The 17,222-nt window shown below is 37.1% G+C and overlaps 2 protein-coding genes across 5 annotated transcripts in view; one reads left to right on the top strand and one right to left on the bottom strand.

Annotated features, from left to right (window-relative positions):
* The window catches only part of phkb (phosphorylase kinase, beta), a 55,608-nt gene extending 51,382 nt beyond the window's left edge, over positions 1-4,226 (bottom strand). For 2 of the 4 annotated variants that reach the window (XM_077588397.1, XM_077588388.1), the window contains exons 1-3: positions 4,131-4,226; positions 3,023-3,113; positions 1,712-1,798 (exon numbers count right to left, since the gene is read on the bottom strand). In XM_077588397.1, the coding sequence (XP_077444523.1) occupies positions 1,712-1,798; positions 3,023-3,065 (130 nt within the window). In that variant the 5' untranslated portion in view covers positions 3,066-3,113; positions 4,131-4,226. The remainder of the gene's footprint in view (positions 1-1,711; positions 1,799-3,022; positions 3,114-4,130) is intronic. The other 2 variants (XM_077588407.1, XM_077588414.1) reach the window with 1 other exon arrangement.
* A 253-nt stretch (positions 4,227-4,479) lies between these two features.
* itfg1 (integrin alpha FG-GAP repeat containing 1) overlaps positions 4,480-17,222 on the top strand; it is a 98,909-nt gene continuing 86,166 nt past the window's right edge. The window contains exons 1-6 of the mRNA XM_077622911.1: positions 4,480-4,903; positions 5,013-5,097; positions 6,013-6,143; positions 6,227-6,284; positions 6,365-6,442; positions 8,224-8,318. Of these exons, the coding sequence (XP_077479037.1) occupies positions 4,726-4,903; positions 5,013-5,097; positions 6,013-6,143; positions 6,227-6,284; positions 6,365-6,442; positions 8,224-8,318 (625 nt within the window). The 5' untranslated portion in view covers positions 4,480-4,725. The remainder of the gene's footprint in view (positions 4,904-5,012; positions 5,098-6,012; positions 6,144-6,226; positions 6,285-6,364; positions 6,443-8,223; positions 8,319-17,222) is intronic.

The raw sequence follows: 17,222 nt of genomic DNA, 5'->3' as shown, positions 1-17,222 counted from the left end.
AAAGGAAAGAGCATAACGTGTTTGATTCCTCATTGTTTTCCTGCCTCACCATCCGGAACCGTGAGCGCGAGCAGGTGGCGTTTATTGGCAAAAGAGTCTGGTAGCCCGCGATAACGGGATTGGCTTTGTTCCCGCCGCTGGAATTGAACAGGCGCTTCCCACAACCGCCACAACGACACAACAATTACATAAGCCCGACGCTGAGAATTACTTCCACGCGTAGAAGCACCTGTTGGACGCAAAGCTACGCTAATTAATTCCTGTTGTCTCACCAACAGTTATCGGGCAAAAAGCAGAGAGCACGAAAAATCCTCCTCAGGAAAGCCATTTTGTTTTTTTACGTCCAAATGGTCCCAAATAAAAGTTTTTCGGTAGGTTTATTTTCTGTTTGCAGTGGACCCTCGAGGTTGGATCGAATTGCATCCTGACAATTTATTAAGCCTTGTGACAAATCTAATCGAGTAGCTATCCAGAAACTCTCGGTCACGTAAAATAAATTGCCGATAAGGTGCACCGGAGTATAAGACAACCTATTTTAAAACTGATTCCATATAAAAAGGTGCATTGGATTATAAGGTGGAGTAGATGTAGTAAAAGTAGCGGTTTGGAGAGGTTATGTTATGTATCCACTAGATCAAGGGAGCCAAACTTGGGTTGGTTCGCGGGCCGTATTAACGTCAATGCCATTTCATTTGGGCCGGACCATTTTAGATCTAATATCTAATTTTTTTTAATTGGATTAAAAGAACTGGATCAAAAGTCTTAAATAGTCTGTTTTTATAGATCTAAAGCACAAGTGTCAAAGTGGCGGCCCGGGGGCCAAATCTGGCCCGCCACATCATTTTGTGTGGCCCGGGAAAGTAAATCATGAGTGCTGACTTTCTGTTTTAGGACCAAATTAAAATGAAGAGTATAGATGTATATTAAATTTCCTGATTTCCCCCTTTTAAATCAATAATTGTAATTTTTTAATCATTTTTTTCTGTGTTTTTAGTTCAGAAATCATTTTGTAAAATCTAAAAATATATTTTAAAAAAGCTAAAATAAACATTGCTTTAGATCTATAACAAAATGAATATTCAGGGATTTTAATCCAGTTCTTTTAATCCATTTATTTAAAAAAAATCAAAATATTATATCTAAAAAAGCGGCCCGCGAACCAACCCACGCCCTTGATCTAAAGCAATGGTTATTTGAGCTTTGTTTTCTTAGTATTGGAAAATTTTCCTTTAATCATGTTTTTATTTCAAATGGGAACCAAATATTTTTTTAAAGTGGAAACCGGAAAATATTTGTATATTTCTTTTTAGATTTTACAAAATTCTTTTTGAACTAAAAACACAAAAGAAAATAATTGGATTAAAAAATTGCAATGATTGATTTTAAAAATGGGAAAATCAGGAAACGTAATGTACATCTATAATCATTTGAATTTGATCCTAAAACAGAAAGTCCGCACTCATGAGTTACTTTCTCGGGCCACACAAAATGATGCGGCGGGCCAGATGTGGCCCCCGGGCCGCCACTTTGACACCTGTGCACTAGGGAATGTTCATATGATTAGCCAATATTGTTCTCGTACCCAGCGTGTGTACTTTGTGATCAACCATTGTCTGTCTATTTAAACCCTGTGTATTTGTTAGTGTTTGTCAGATTGTTTGCTATGTTTGCTTTGTCCCCTCGTATGCTAATGGCAGCTAAGCGTACTTACCGGCGTTGTAGTAGCGGTCCAGCTTTTCCCACAACGGCTCATCCTCGCGGTGTAGGATGGACAGCTTGAGGGGCTCATAGATGGATCCTGGGTGAGGAGCATCCAGTTAGTTTTCCCATGGTGACAGATCCAAAGATAATGTTTTCGAACATTTACATAAAATGGGGAAACAACTTGATATCACGTCAGAAAAAAATATTACAGGGTGTCCTCAAATGAGGACAGTGGGTTAAGGACATTTTCAATAAGGCATTTAAAAAAATTAAAAAAAATAAAAACCGCCAGGCAGAATTCACTTGGATCTTTTAGTGGGTCGTCTCCGTGTTGTCCTGCATCTCATAATCGCTTATTTTGGCCGTGTTATTGTCCTTTTGAAATAATGCTGTGTTATCCTCTTTTGCTAACATGCTAAAACACGTTTCCTCAACATTCTTTTCTTCTCCTGAGCATTGGTCTGGAACTAGCATTCATCTCACAACAGCACCCCTGGTTTATTTGGTGGCCGAGTGGTGTAGTGTCAGTTTAAAATGATCAAAAACTAAAGTTTTTAATATTATTGTTGACAAACACAATTATTTTACGACAATTATCATTATCGTTTTATCGCCCAGCTCCATGTCTGACCCAGCAGCAGAAGAATTTAAGGGGAACCCCCCCTTAGGTATCCATGACTTCCCCCCCATCTCCAGATCCATCTTAGTCTCCCAGTGATTTGCATTTTAATAGACCTGACCTTGGGTCAACACCACAAGGTAGTGGATATTTCATATTCCCATTGAGATTTGCATAATTTCTATCATATTAAAAGTTTCAGTAGATGGGGACAAAGGGGAAAGATAAAGCTCTTTTTGAAGGGTGTCCATGCAAATTCCTACATTGAAATTTCACTTTCTAACATGGAATCATTCACATTTTTATACATGCCCATGGCTAAATCCACAATATAAATTCTTATGCATTTTAAGGCCATTTCAAATCTCCATTTTACAGTTTCTAAATGATGTTGTATCATCTTTGGTTCAATTGAATTTTTATGTTACAGTGCTTTTATGTAGAGTTCAAGTATAAAACGACAAGGATAATTATCGTGAAAGAACTTTTGGCAACAATAATATTAAAAACTATAAAAATTTGGTAATTTTAAACTGTAATTACCTCACCCAACCACCACGAAGAATGGGGGCGCTGTTGGGAGATGAATGCTTAAATCAAGGGAAAAATGTTTTTTTTTTTTTATTAAGAACATTTCTGACATTTTTCTTTCTTGAAAAATTTAATGTTATCCATTTGTCTTAAACCGGCGCTACTTACCCAGCCTCTGGACTTTTTGAAGAGGGCCCTTTATCGCAGCCATTTTCAAAAGATGCAATTAAGGCCAAACGTCTCTCGTTAAATCACAAATCTACAGCAGGAGGTAGTTAGTAGCACACATTAGAATTTGTACACATGCATGATTTCAAATGGAATTACATGATTGGTATGTTATCGTACAAAATGCATGCAGGAAATCATTATAATGCAAAAAAAAACATTACATATAATTGATTTTTAGAATTGCTAGTGTGATGAAAAGTCGCTTCATTGCAAAAATTTACAAAGAAACAGCTCTGCAATACGTAATCACATTTTGAGTCATTTCAGGTGATTGAAATAATAATAATTAGGAAATAGACTGTTTTTGCAGAACTGTTGGATTGTGTTGATTTTCTTAATAATCTCCATTTTAGAACAGTGAGGAGAAATGAGGAAAAATAAAATGGTATTTCTTTTAGAATGTTTTAATGCATTTGGGAGAGATAAGGAAAAAATGAATATGGTATTTTTTTGAGGATGTATTAATGAATTTGGGACAGATGAGGAAAAAAATGAAGATTGTATTGAGGTAGTATTAATGCATTTGTCTATTTGAAAGTATAACAACAACCTGATAGTCTGCAAAGTTCTTCTTTGTTAACAGTTTAATTGCAAAATCTTCCGGTTTCCCCAAAAAATGACTTCACTGTCCTTACCATAATCAATTTTTAGTGGTGTGTTAAAAGTTGTTTTTTGTGATGTCAATTTAATAACAAAACAGCAGTCCAATATGAAATATATTTAAATTGTTACATTTTTAGATTTTGTCCAAACTTGGTTGTGAGTGTTCTGTTGTTATTGTTTGTTCATTTATTATTGCAAATATCCAAGATGCATGAAAATTTAGCAAACACATTCTGAAAGCAGGCTTTCGCACCACTGAGAGGGTCTCAAAATAGCCCCCTTGCAAATTACTGCACATTAAAACCTCTGACCTTTCACGTTTGGACCTGTCAGCTAATCTACTGTCAATAAAAGCATTCGTTTCAAAGGTGCAACTGGCTCACAAACGAGAAAGGATAAATGCTTAACACGTGGACAAAACGGCAAAAATAGAAAATCTGACCTGATCGTTTCGATCTAGCTTTAAATTCGAGCAGTTTCCAACCGACATCAGCCAAACTCGCCATGGTTGCAAGACCAATCACATCACGTGTGTACAACAATTTTCTGTTGGAGACTTTCAAAATAAATTATATTGACTTATTTTCTCAGTTTGAATTAATTTTAAGTTTGATTAATCTATTTTAATAACTATATAAATATGTAACAATGGGAAATATGTTAAATATACGTTACTGTTTGTCATATTTATTTGATATTAGCGCTATTATAATGTATTTTGACTTCAAAACTACTGCTTCCGTTTAGGTTGATAATAATGTCGCATCTCATTTCCGCTGTCTAACGTCGAACCATATGATTACGACACTGTCGGAAATACGGAAGTGATATTACAGCCCAAACATCCCTTAATTAGGCACTGCAATGTACATTTACCGATCGGAAATATAATTTTAAAACAGGAAATCAGCACATTGCAGGTTTTTATTGTTTGAACTCCCATTCACCGAGAAAACCTAGCTATTTTCTGCCACCGTAAAGTCGTGTGCCGAACAGCGATTTGTGTTGTTGTCAAACGACACAACGCTAACAGCGAGATGTCCCTTTCAAACTGGAGCATCTTGTTATTTTTCTTCCAAATTGTCGCCAGATACCGCACGCTCGCCCTCCAGGATGTCACCGCCGATCTGTTCGGATCTGAAAACAGTGGCACCGTGGCGGCATTTGGCGACTTCAACGCCGATAAGCAGACAGACATCTTCATCATCAGAGAGCGTATGTCACCAGCTTTCATTATAGCATCGCTTATTGATTGATATACTCCGTGGAATGTTTTTGCACATCCACCCATTTATTCATCATTGTTACTTCATTTTTATTTTAGAATCCGAGCTGATAATCTTCTTGGCTGACTCCAAACCACCTTACTTCAAGCCCAAAGTGCACATCTCCAAAGGGATATTGCCAAGGTGATTTTTTTCAGTGACTAATGGCTAATGCATTATTTTACTTTAAATCATGCAACCAGAGATGATCCCATTCGTGTTTAAGTGAACCCCTGAAAATCGCAACCTGTTTTAGTCTGTTTCTCTTGCAACTAGTCAGGTTTAAATGTGCTCCAAAATAAGATCTGAATGAACAACAATTATTATTAGTATTAACAATTCAAATTGGGTGTGCTCATTCCATTTTTTTTATTTCCACCAAGCAACTGCCACTTGACACATTGTATTTTGACACAATGATCATATCACACATGCAAAACTACCTAAAGTTGGTCATCGACCTGCAAGACAACACTAAAACCAATTGAAACTGTTTATATGTATTGGACAGAAAACCAAAAACGCACCACCACTGTCAGATATTAAAAAAAACACAAGCACCTGAACTGAGACAATACTTTTAAACATGCAGATGCCACCATAGTTTACAAAATCTTCCATCACAAAGCTGCTCCTCCACTGCAAGAATTTGTACAAAAAAATTCAGATAAACAAGGGCTGGCTCTAGAGGTGACTGTGTAGTTCCCTTCAAAAAAAGTGCATTCATCCAACGCACCTTCTTTGTTCATACCTGGAACTCAAAACCAATTAGCATACATAAACTCCCATCTCTGAACCTCTTGGCCAATCATCTTAAAGCCTGGTTGTTAGACCGACAAAATTGCCATCACAAGGCTGTTTAAAACCGCTCCTTGTACGTGTATGTGTCATCGCTTACCTTCAACCTGCACAAGGGACCCAAATGGAAATTAGCCCTCGGCTAAAATCTTACATATTTACCAATATATGTTCATTAACATGAATATGTTCATAAATGTGTGCTGCTCCGTATTAAATAAATCAAACTCAAACATTGTTACATTCATGTGTGGTGTACAGTGAGGCTATCCTCACCAGCGTGGTGCCAGGCGACTATGATGGAGATTCCCAAATGGACGCTCTCCTCACAGCTCAGATTAACCCAATGGCTTCGTCGGTCTTCATCTTTTGGGGGGACAACAACACGTTAGGTGCGTATAGGTTTAAGTCTCGGGGCAATGACGTCCTCGGATTCCCATGGGGATCAAAATAAAGGTGTTTTGCCACTCTGCAGATACAACTGGTTGGGTCAAACTGAATAAGACCTTCAGAGATCAACCTCTAGTCATGGAGTAAGTTTTCACTTGCGTTATTGCCATTATATTTACATATATATTTTTTAATATTGACCAATTGATTTGTTTCCCTTTAGCTTCAATGGTGACATGATCCCGGATATATTTGGAGTCACCGAGCAGTCGACTACTGAATTTTGCTCTTTAATTGAAAGGTGAGCTTTGTTTACATCGGTGTAAAAGAATAGGAGTGTACAAACTTTATTTCTTAAGGGCCCGGTTTTAGAAAAACCAGAGGATTCAAGGGCTAACTTGAAATCCTGCCACTTTTATGTGGATCAGAATTGCGTAAATACGATCCAATTTTTCTTTAGCTAACAGCTAGCCCTCTCAGTCAAAAGAATTGGACATCTGTCGCTATCAATAGCATTGAAACATGATCACTCCATGCTAGCATGCATGCTAGAAGTGAATGAGTTAAGGGTTGGATGACTCGAAGGGGTGCCTGGATTCTCGACGGTTGACGACTAACCCTCTGAAAGAGACATCTGGTGTCATATCTGGTAAGTCCACGTGAATGTCTGCGCGAAGGGGCATTGCACGTGAGGTCCATTTTTTGAAATGAGACTCGCGTCCAGGGGTGACTGCGTAAAACCCTGGGTATACTAGTCGCTGCCAGGTAAAGAGACAGAGCATGAGTCTATAAAACTTGGGGCAGTTCGGGGTGTCCTGTGCCGCGGTCCGGAAAGGTACAAATATAGCTCTGACAGTATTTCACGCTAGGTTATACATTAGGTATTTCCAAATTCAGCTTTCAATAAAAAGGCATCTGTAGTCACATCTCCATTTAATTCTTGCAAGAAGAGAATACATCCACCCGCTCGTCCGGTCAAGATTATTCTGTCGAGCGGCATTATGTCCTGCCCATTTAAGGCCTCAAATCAAAACAATTACAAGGTTATCGATTCGATCCAATTGCGTAAGCAAGAAACAAAACAATTCCATATCAAGCAAACCTTGCGTCAAAGCTAGCATCACAATTTAAAACAATATGCGAGTAATCCCGGAGGTTGATTGATAGTCATCCGCTGAACCAACAACAATTTAAGCGTCCTTCACAGATCTTCATTGCGAACTTGTATCTGGGGAAAGGGTTGAGGCGTATCTTCCAGTAATCAGTCCTCGGAGCAAGGACTCAGTGTATTGTTAAGTCATTGCGAACTTGTATCTCTAGCTGGAGCCAGCTGTCCTGGAGAGTGACCTTGGAGTAAGCGTTTGTCTTCGTTGAAAGCACATATTAATTCTAACTCTAACATAAAAGCGATCAACACATATATATATATATATATATATATATATATATATATATATATATATATATATATATATATATATATATATATATATATATATATATATATATATATACATATACATATATATATATATATTGTTTAATATAGTTACACATTTAGGATGAGCATTACTATTCCTAATAAGCAAATATATTGATTAATATAGTAAGCATGTATATTATAAGGCTTTATATTCATTGCAAACACATTTATAATAAAGATTACTCCAACAGGTTACAAGCATTAAAATAACCTAAAGGTATAAAGATATTGAAAAAAAAAACGTATTACAGTGGTACCTTGAGATACGAGCTTAATTCGTTCCGGGACTGAGCTCGTATGTCGATTTTCTCGTAACTCAAACGAACGTTTCCCATAGAAATGAACTAAAAACAAATTAATTTGTTCCAACCCTCTGAAAAAACACCCTAAACAGGATATTGGATTGGAAAAATACACGACCACTTGCCAACGAGAAGTAGTATATACTCCTCTCGTATTAGCGATTGCTCCACCATTCGCACTGACTAACGGGAAAAAGTAGGTAATCATGGATTTGCCATGACAAAAGGCTTTTTCATTGCAAAAAATATTTTCTGCCTTTCAATATTTTAAGGTTTTCTTTCCCATTTTTTTTTTAGGGATGTTGTATGTCAAAGCGCTCTGAGTTCACCCATCAACATGCGAATCCCTCATGCAAATGCCTTCATCGACCTCAACAAGGATTTAACCGCCGGTAAGTTTCTTAGATTTACGACATCAAATGAGATGGCAGTGATTGATTTATTCCAACTGTCTTGGTATTCATTGGCAAGACTACTGTTTAATGTCACATTTAGTTATTAATTCTGTTGGTCTACCAAAGAAACAGGACTCCAAAGTTTCTTTATTTAATTCCAGCATGGTAGAAAAATAATATCCATAGACAGAACAATAAACACAGTAAACAAAAATAGGAAGAACATTAATTTTACTGCATACCACAGCATGCAAGGTCTGATTCACTGCAATCATACAAGCAGAACCATGACTCAGCATATCGGATAATATCAGATCGGCTCCTCCAATCAGGGGAGAGAAAACAAAAACAATAGCCTCTGGCAAATTATACGGTGCCATCTCATTTGACTATTTTTTTCTTTCTTTTAATATTAAAATATGTCCGTTGAGACGACAATTTAGACCATTAATATGACAATTAATTCATGACCATTTAGAAAACAGTTTATTTAATCCGTTAGGATCATTAATTTTCTCAACCACGTATCCTCACAAGGGGTGGGGGTGCTGGAGCCTATCGTTCACAACTGACACAAGACTATAGTTCACATTCTCGAAAAAAAAAAAACTTTATTCAGTGAATTATTGAAATAAGAAAATGCTGCAAATCATCATGCATCAGCTTCATAACACTACTCTAATCCTCCAATTGCTTTATTTTTGCCAATTTAAAACTAATTACTAACATAACCACCATCATCATACCACCTAAATCTGTCACATAGTTTCATCCCCTAATCACAACACTATATTTTTTACTCATCTCTTAATTAGATATAGTTTACGAAACAGAGAAACATAGCAATAACTACAAATATAAACAAACAAGAGCCGCAACTACAGTTTATTTTCATACACTTGTACGCTGTGGGACATAATAAAACAAACTAATTGATGCAAACACAGAGACCAATGTTCATTAAATATTAACCGGAAACAAGCACGGACACAGCTACACAAAAAAATACATAAATTGTCTTCCATTTATGACTAAACAGATTAGAAATGAATTAAAACGTGCACCGGTTAAACTCCGACTGCCCGAGAGAAAATAAAATAAATGCTTGCCATTGCTCGCTCAGGGCGCCGCCATCTTACGGTAGGTAACGTGCTATGCTTTGTTGTTCTGTCTTATTTCCCTCTTGTTACTGCCACAATGAAATTTCCCGAATACGGGATGAATAAAGTTATCCAATCAGCACATCCCAATAGTTGTTAAAGCTGCGTAATGTGTATCTCATGCTATTGTTGCACCCGGTGGCTCGGTGAAAACTAAATCGCTACGGACACACTTCCTGGTTGTACTGCTCACATGACTTCCTTTTTGAATTTGTCTACGTGCAGGCAACACCCTTTCAGAATGTGCAATCCCAAAAAATTGATTAATACATTCTCATAAATACAACGTGTAATGATTTTTCTTAAGATTTCCCCCTTCAAAGTAACACTTTTGTACTCCCTATTGAAACCATGAATATGGAGGTCAAAATTGTCAATCAGGGGGCGGCTAATACGAGAGAAATTGTATAATTTCGCGATTTTAAGGCAATTTTAGGCTGCGGCTTATACGCGAAGGCGGTCAGAATGCAAGAAAATACAGTACTCATTCATTATCAACAGCTTATTAATGTTATTTAAATAATTTCGATACTACTTTAAAAATATTGAAATGACCCCAAAAATGAACACATTTATTTCTGCTTTTTAATTCTGAGTATACCTCTCAGTGATTTAATTCCGCGAAACCTGCAAAGTTCATCTGAAAACTGGACTCTCTGGTGGACTAATAATACATATTTATGAAGCTATTTTGTAGTTTTTGAATAGCAGTGGCATTCCCAAGGTTGCTGTTTCACACAATAAATGACCGATGTGAGAGAATATTACAGTAAGGGGAGAAAATGGGAGTGACAACGGGGAACATCCTTATCGTGGCAGTAAACAATCTGGGAAAGAAGCATCCAGCGGTGACCAATCAGGACCTACCTGTGCACAAGGGGACACATTTTAATTGCAATTTACAGATTTCATTTTAAAGGAAAGGATGTGGGAAGACACCGCTAATGATTGTCGGCTAATCATTGCTAGGCAACAGGCTCGGTGCTGCCATGTGGAATAACCGAGAACTAAAATGGAGTCGTTTTGGAGGCTTTCTGGTCTATTCAGAGGACAATTGGATGTGATTACAGCCATGTGATGCCTTTGGAAAGACATGTTGTGTTCAGTGTGGTAACAGTAAAGTATGGAACAAAATTTCAGTTCTTGGTTGAAACTGGAAAAAGGAAACGAGGACCAAAATGGAAATTGCTGTCAATGGCAGCGAGTTTATCACTATTTGAAAGATGCATATTTTAAGATGGTGTATTTACATGGTGGTCATGGTGAGGGGAGTTGGAGAGCTAAGGATTTTCTAGATCAGTGTTTCCCAACCATTTTTGAACCATGGCACACTTTGCATTGAAAGAATCTCAATGGACACCACCATCTGAAAATCATTTCATCTAAAACTATTAATAACAGTCATTGTCATCAAAGTTTTATCAACAGGAATCACATAAACCTCCAAATTCTTCCAAAATCGAATTCTTCACACCGACTTAGCTAATGTCACCAAAAGTTGATGTCTGCGGACCCTGAAAAACTTGCGGTTCAAGTGATGCAAAAATAAGTAATGTTCATGTTTTTGATCGCATAATTTTATGACTTTTCTCCAAATATGACTTAAATCTCCTAATATTACAAAAGAAAACAATTTTGTGCTCGCACAGACTTTACATCGGCAAAAGTTGGTGCCCAATAAACCAAACAACTTCCGGTTTATGTTTGAAAAAAAAAAGCAACAAAATGACCGTTTATTAATTTGAATCTTATAGTAGTATAATCTAAAATTTAATGTTCATCATATTTTGATTTTAACCTTGTAATAGTTCAATTTTAACACTGACATCACTTTGAAAGGTCTCCAAAGTTACCCGCTAAATGCTATTATGAAGTATTCATTTAACACTGAATCGGGTTCCCGAAACAAATCCAGAAATTATTCGATTTAGTTTCCTTTGATTGGCTGGCAACCTGTTAGGGCGGGCTTATGTTTACTTCCTAATAAGGGTAATCTGTACCCAAAATGGATGGATTATTTCATTGATGTATTTCTCAGTAAATGTGTTGGCAAGATCATAGACTTATTCCGAGTATTTTTAGCTTTTGATGCAGAGCCATGGGTTTATTTACAACAGTTTCAAATTGGTGTGTGAGTGTGAGTGTGTGTGTGTGTGTGTGTGTGTGTGTGTGTGTGTGTGTTTTTAATCAGAAAATGTAATGGGATCACACAAACAGATACAGCAACACCAGAACCAACTGTACGCATTATGTCTGTTTTCGTCCTCGTCATTTGCACCTCTGTCGGTCCTGATAATGATTTGGGGACATTACGTCTGCTGTGAATAACAGCACCCCCATTCCCATGTGTTTTTGCTGTTTTTGACTGTTTTTCCCTTCTAAACGAGCCATTTTGACAGATTGGGGTGGGAGAAGTGCAGTGTCAGGGAATCACACGAGCCGCGTTTTCTCTCAACGTGTAGAATTTAGGTCGTGTTCCAGATGACATTACATAGAGAATTTCATTAAAGTTAACATTCATTTTTTTGTTTTTCTGGCTATCGTTTTGTTTTTATGATTATTTTTTTCTGCTGTATGTATATTATATCCATTTCTAACTCACACATGCAATGCGGGGTAAATAACTACCTTATTTTTTTGCATATACCATATTTACTCGCATATAAGCTGCATTTGTCGGACAAAAAAATTGACTGAATCCAGGGTTCGCCTTTATGCGCATAAAAAGACAAAGCACGACACTGCAAGGTGACAAAGGGGTACATAACTACCTTATTTTTTTGCATATACCGTATTTACTCGCATATAAGCCGCATTTGTCGGACAAAAAAATTATGACTGAGTCCATGGTACGGCTTATATGAGCATAAAAAGACGATCACGACACTGCAAGGTGACAAAGGGGTACATAACTACCGTATTTTTTTTGCATATACTGTATTTACTCGCATATAAGCCGCATTTGTCGGACAAAAAAAATATTACTGAGTCCAGGTACGGCTTATATGCACATAAAAAGACGATCACGACACTGCAGGGTGACAAAGGGGTACATAACTACCTTATTTTTTGCATTTACCGTATTTACTTGCATATAAGCCGCATTTGTCAGACAAAAAAATGATGACTGAGTCCAGGGTACGGCTTATATGCGCATAAAAAGATGATGCACGACACTGCAAGGTTACAAAGGGGTACATAACTACCATTTTTTTTGCATATACCGTATTTACTTGCATATAAGCCGCATTTGTCGGACAAAAAAATTATGACTGAATCCAGGGTAGGGCTTATATGCGCATAAAAAGACAATGCACAACACTGCAAGGTGACAAAGACGAAACGCCATAATTCCATAACGCTAGAACCCACGACACCATGACCCCATGACCCAAGACATTGCGGCCGATACGGTAATTTATTTCAAAATAGAGAAAATGTAAACAGATAAAACGCTAAACAAAATTTATATTGACGTCTATGAACGAAATTTGAGAAGAAGAAAAATCTTGCATAAAAGGTGAAAAAAAGTCACTTGTGCTTTTAATACCTAGCTCTGTTCACATAAATACTGTGCTGTACTTTTAAAAACAGGGTCAAATAAACAACTAGATTTGAGTAGCAGTTTTAATTAATAGATGAGATTTACAACAATTACTGTAGTCCCTGCATTACCAACAACTTTTATTAGAAACATGCAATATAGAAATCAAGGTTGGCCCATTCAAATCTGAAACTGCTCTTTTCAAACCTTGAATTAATTATTAAAATGTGCTCAAAAGTCAATATATATATTAAATAACAAAACTTTTTTTCGCCCTCTTGACACCTATGGTTTAAGTCTTTTAAGTATGAGGAGGAGTGGAAAGAAATTGCCACGAACTCTTAAGTAGAAGTTGGCAGAAATAGATGTTGCATTTCACCATATTAACAAGAAGGGGGCGAATACATGAAGGAAGTCAATGCATTTTTGAAACGAGACCACAGACTCGCCCTTGCTGACCCCGAGCTAACTCCACTTTGTGGGCCGTGGCCAAGTTTTTGAAAATCTAGTTTCACAGTCTGCTTCCCTCAGTAGGAGGACGGGGCCGCATATCATATCATTGGGCCAACTCGGCGGGTGTTCACGCCTCCTACAAAGGGCAATGTGCGTGCTAGTGCAAGTTTTCAGATAGAAAAAATGTCTACCCGTTCATTTCAAAGACGAACTCATACATTTCTGACAGCTTCGCCATTAGACATCCACAAACACATGTATCAAAAAAAGAGGAACGACACACACCCTTCTGGAATTGGTGGAACACGTACCGCATACATATCTCTCACATATACACCATATCTGTCATTTAAAAAAAATGATGTCTGAATCAAGGGTACGACTTGTATGCGCACAAATTACACTTGGCATGCATGAAACTGCAAGGTGACAAAGAAGAAACCGCTTAACGCAAGACACACCCACCGATATGATCTTTTATTTCAAAATAGAGAAAAGATAAACAGATAAAACACTGAACAAATTTAATTTTGACGTCAATGACTGAAATTCAAGAAAAAAATAAACCATATCTTGCATAAAACGTGAAAAAAACTCACTTGTGCTTGCCATTGCTCGCCTAGGGCACCGCCATCTTACATACTAGACCGCAACAGACACACTTCCTGGTTGTACTGCTCACCTGACTTCCTTTTTTAATTTGTCTACGTGCAGGCGACACCCTTTCGGAATGTGCAATCAGCAATCGATTGATACAGTATTTGAGAAATACCACATGTGATGATTTTTCTTAAGATTTTTCCTTCAAAGAAACACATTTGCACTCCCTATTAAAACCATGATTATGGAGGTAAAAATTGTGAATTGGGGGCGGCTTATACGGGAGAAATCGTACAATTCAACAATTTTAAGGCAATTTTAAGGGTGCGGCTTATACACAGAGGCGGCTAATATGCGAGAAACCGTGACCGGACATTTCGTCGACGGACAATTCGTCGCCGGACACTTTGTCGCCAGACAGTTATAATAACAGACGAATTTAGGGTTTTGATTAGAGGGGAGAGATTTGTTTTAGTCGAAGAAGAAGATATCGTTTTAATGGCAACTGACACTAATCTCAATTTATTGGCAAAAAGTATGCACTGGTATAGAGTTGATGGTTGTCAGGTGCACTATCGAACGTACCGTCGCAAAACCAGTGCATACTTTTTGCCAATAAATCGAGATTAGTGTCAGTTGCCATTAAAACAATATCTCCCTCTTCGACTAAAACAAATCTCTCCCCTCTTAACAAAACCCTAAATTTGTCTGTTATTATAACTGTCCGGCGACGAAATGTCCGGTCGACGAACTGTCTGGCGACGAAATGTCTGGGTACCGCGAGAAAATATGGTAGTGCTATTTTTTCCTTCTTTGTGGAAATCACCTGTTGAGAGGATTATAAGTCTTAATGAAGGCTACTAAAAATGGCCATACAGTTAAAACGGTATTGCGCCAAACTAAAAACGTAGGTACTGTTGTACTAGTACTGTGCAGCGTGTCATGAATCTCAATCCACTCCACTCTATGTACTGTTAGTTCCATTTTAATGGCAGAGGCTGTGACATTTTTCCCATAATGCCAGAGGCCATCCCCCACCAAGATCAAGCTCGGCGGCTCGGTGGGTCGGTGGGTCGGTGGTAGGCTTAAAGACGAGCCAGCTGATGCAGACGGATGAGTCCGGAGCATGTGATAGATCGCAGCGCGCAAATATACGCTAGCTCGCATGTTCTCATTACTGTCAGCTTCGCTCAGACGCACAAAGGCAACACGCCAAGGTGACATTTGTCGCCCGTAACGGAGCAATAAGATCAGTCGACGAGGGCTTTCTTGAGTTTGTCTCCATAGCAACCTTGAGGAGATACAGTCAGTTTGGAACGGACTATTTGTTGCGTCGCCTTTACTTCGGGTCGATTCGTCGCCAATCACGTTTCAGAAATCATCAATTTGTTTTATGATCAACTTCAAACGAAGATTATAGATGTATAGGGAATATTTCCTGTTTATCTCCTTTTTAAATCAATAATTGCAATTTTTCTAATCCAAATTGGTATTTTTTTTCTTTTTGTTTCAAGTTTAAAAAGCATTTTTAATCTGTTTTTAGATCTATATTAAACTGAATATTTAGGGCTTTTGATCTAGTTATTTTAATCCTATTTTTTAAAAATTTACAAAATATTATATATTATATAATACTATTATTAAATACTATTATAATATCATCTACAATATTATTAAATATTCTATATATTATTGTATAAAATGTTTCATCTTCCCTTTTATTTTTCATTGTAAATAAACAGAAACAAAATATTTACTCTTTCCTTTTTAATTAAAAATACAAAAGGTTAAACCATATAATAGATTTAATATTTGCCCTCTTTTCTGACTAAAAAAAATTATATACATTTTAAAAATCCACTACAAAATAGAATTTGCAATTACGAGGCTCAAAAAATATATCTGTACTGATATTAATGTCCAAAAATGATCTTTCCACAATCGGGAAAGCTTTCAATTAATTCACTAATCGATTAATTTTGGCATAATGGCCCTCCCTTTGATTTTTTTTCTTGTGGGAGATATAAATAAGGAATTTAATTTTATTTTTTTCACGTCTTGGTTAAGCTTATCTTTTAGATTTCTATAGCCCTTCCATTTAAGTACAGTATTTTTTAACGAAAAGGTTCACCTGAGTATAAGTCGCACTAGCCAGATAATGCACAATGAAAGGGAAAAAAACTGCAGTATAAATTGCATTTCTTTGATAAAATCTGAAGCAATTTTTTCCCTAAATGTGGCCAACAAATTTGATATAATGTGACTTATCAACTACACAGCGTATGTAAATCCAACCTAGTCACCATTTTGACTGGTGTTGTTTTGTTGTTGTTAGCTTTCAAGACGACATATATATTTGCATGCAATCAACATTACATTCAGGCATGAACAAATATTCAACCCACTAACGGGCATTACGTATACGCCCCCCCCTACGTCCTACCACCCGCCCCACTTCCATTTTCTACTCCCCGCCGACTTTGGACTTCAAAGCCCTTTTCTTTTCCCATATAACCTGGATGCTTTACAATCCGTAATAGCTCGGAGCTGTGCTGACAAAAAGCGAGGCGACGGCACACCTGTCGTAGCGTCGAGAAAACATCGGGCTATAATGCAGCAATCTCATGCTGACTGTCAGCTCCCGTTTGCACCGCCACCTCGATTTTTTTCTAAGGCTTTTTTTACGGATAGTTTGTAAGTCTGCCTGTGCTACCAATCCTTGTCTTCATAATGCTGTTTATTTACTTTGGTATTCATTGCATAGACCACATGTGTCAAAGTGGCGGCCTGGGGGCCAAATCTGGCCCGCCACATCTTTTTGTGTGGCCCGGGAAAGAAAATCATGAGTGCTGACTTTCTGTTTTAGGATCAAATTAAAATGAAGAGTATAGATGTATATTAAATTTCCTGATTTTCCCCCTTTTAAATCAATAATTGTAATTTTTTAATCAATTTTTTCGGTGTTTTTAGTTCAAAAATCATTTTGTAAAATCTAAAAATATATTTTAAAAAAAAGCTAAAATAAACATTGTTTTAGATCTATAAAAAGGGAATATTCAGGGCTTTTAATCCAATTCTTTTAATCCATTTATTTTAAAAATATATAAATATTATATCTAAAATGGTCCGGCCCACGTGAAATCG

This window comes from Stigmatopora argus, chromosome 2 (assembly GCF_051989625.1).
Source record: "Stigmatopora argus isolate UIUO_Sarg chromosome 2, RoL_Sarg_1.0, whole genome shotgun sequence".
Classification (NCBI taxonomy): domain Eukaryota; kingdom Metazoa; phylum Chordata; class Actinopteri; order Syngnathiformes; family Syngnathidae; genus Stigmatopora; species Stigmatopora argus.
Note: the sequence above shows the minus strand (reverse complement) of the source record. Positions and strands in the feature narration are given on the sequence as shown.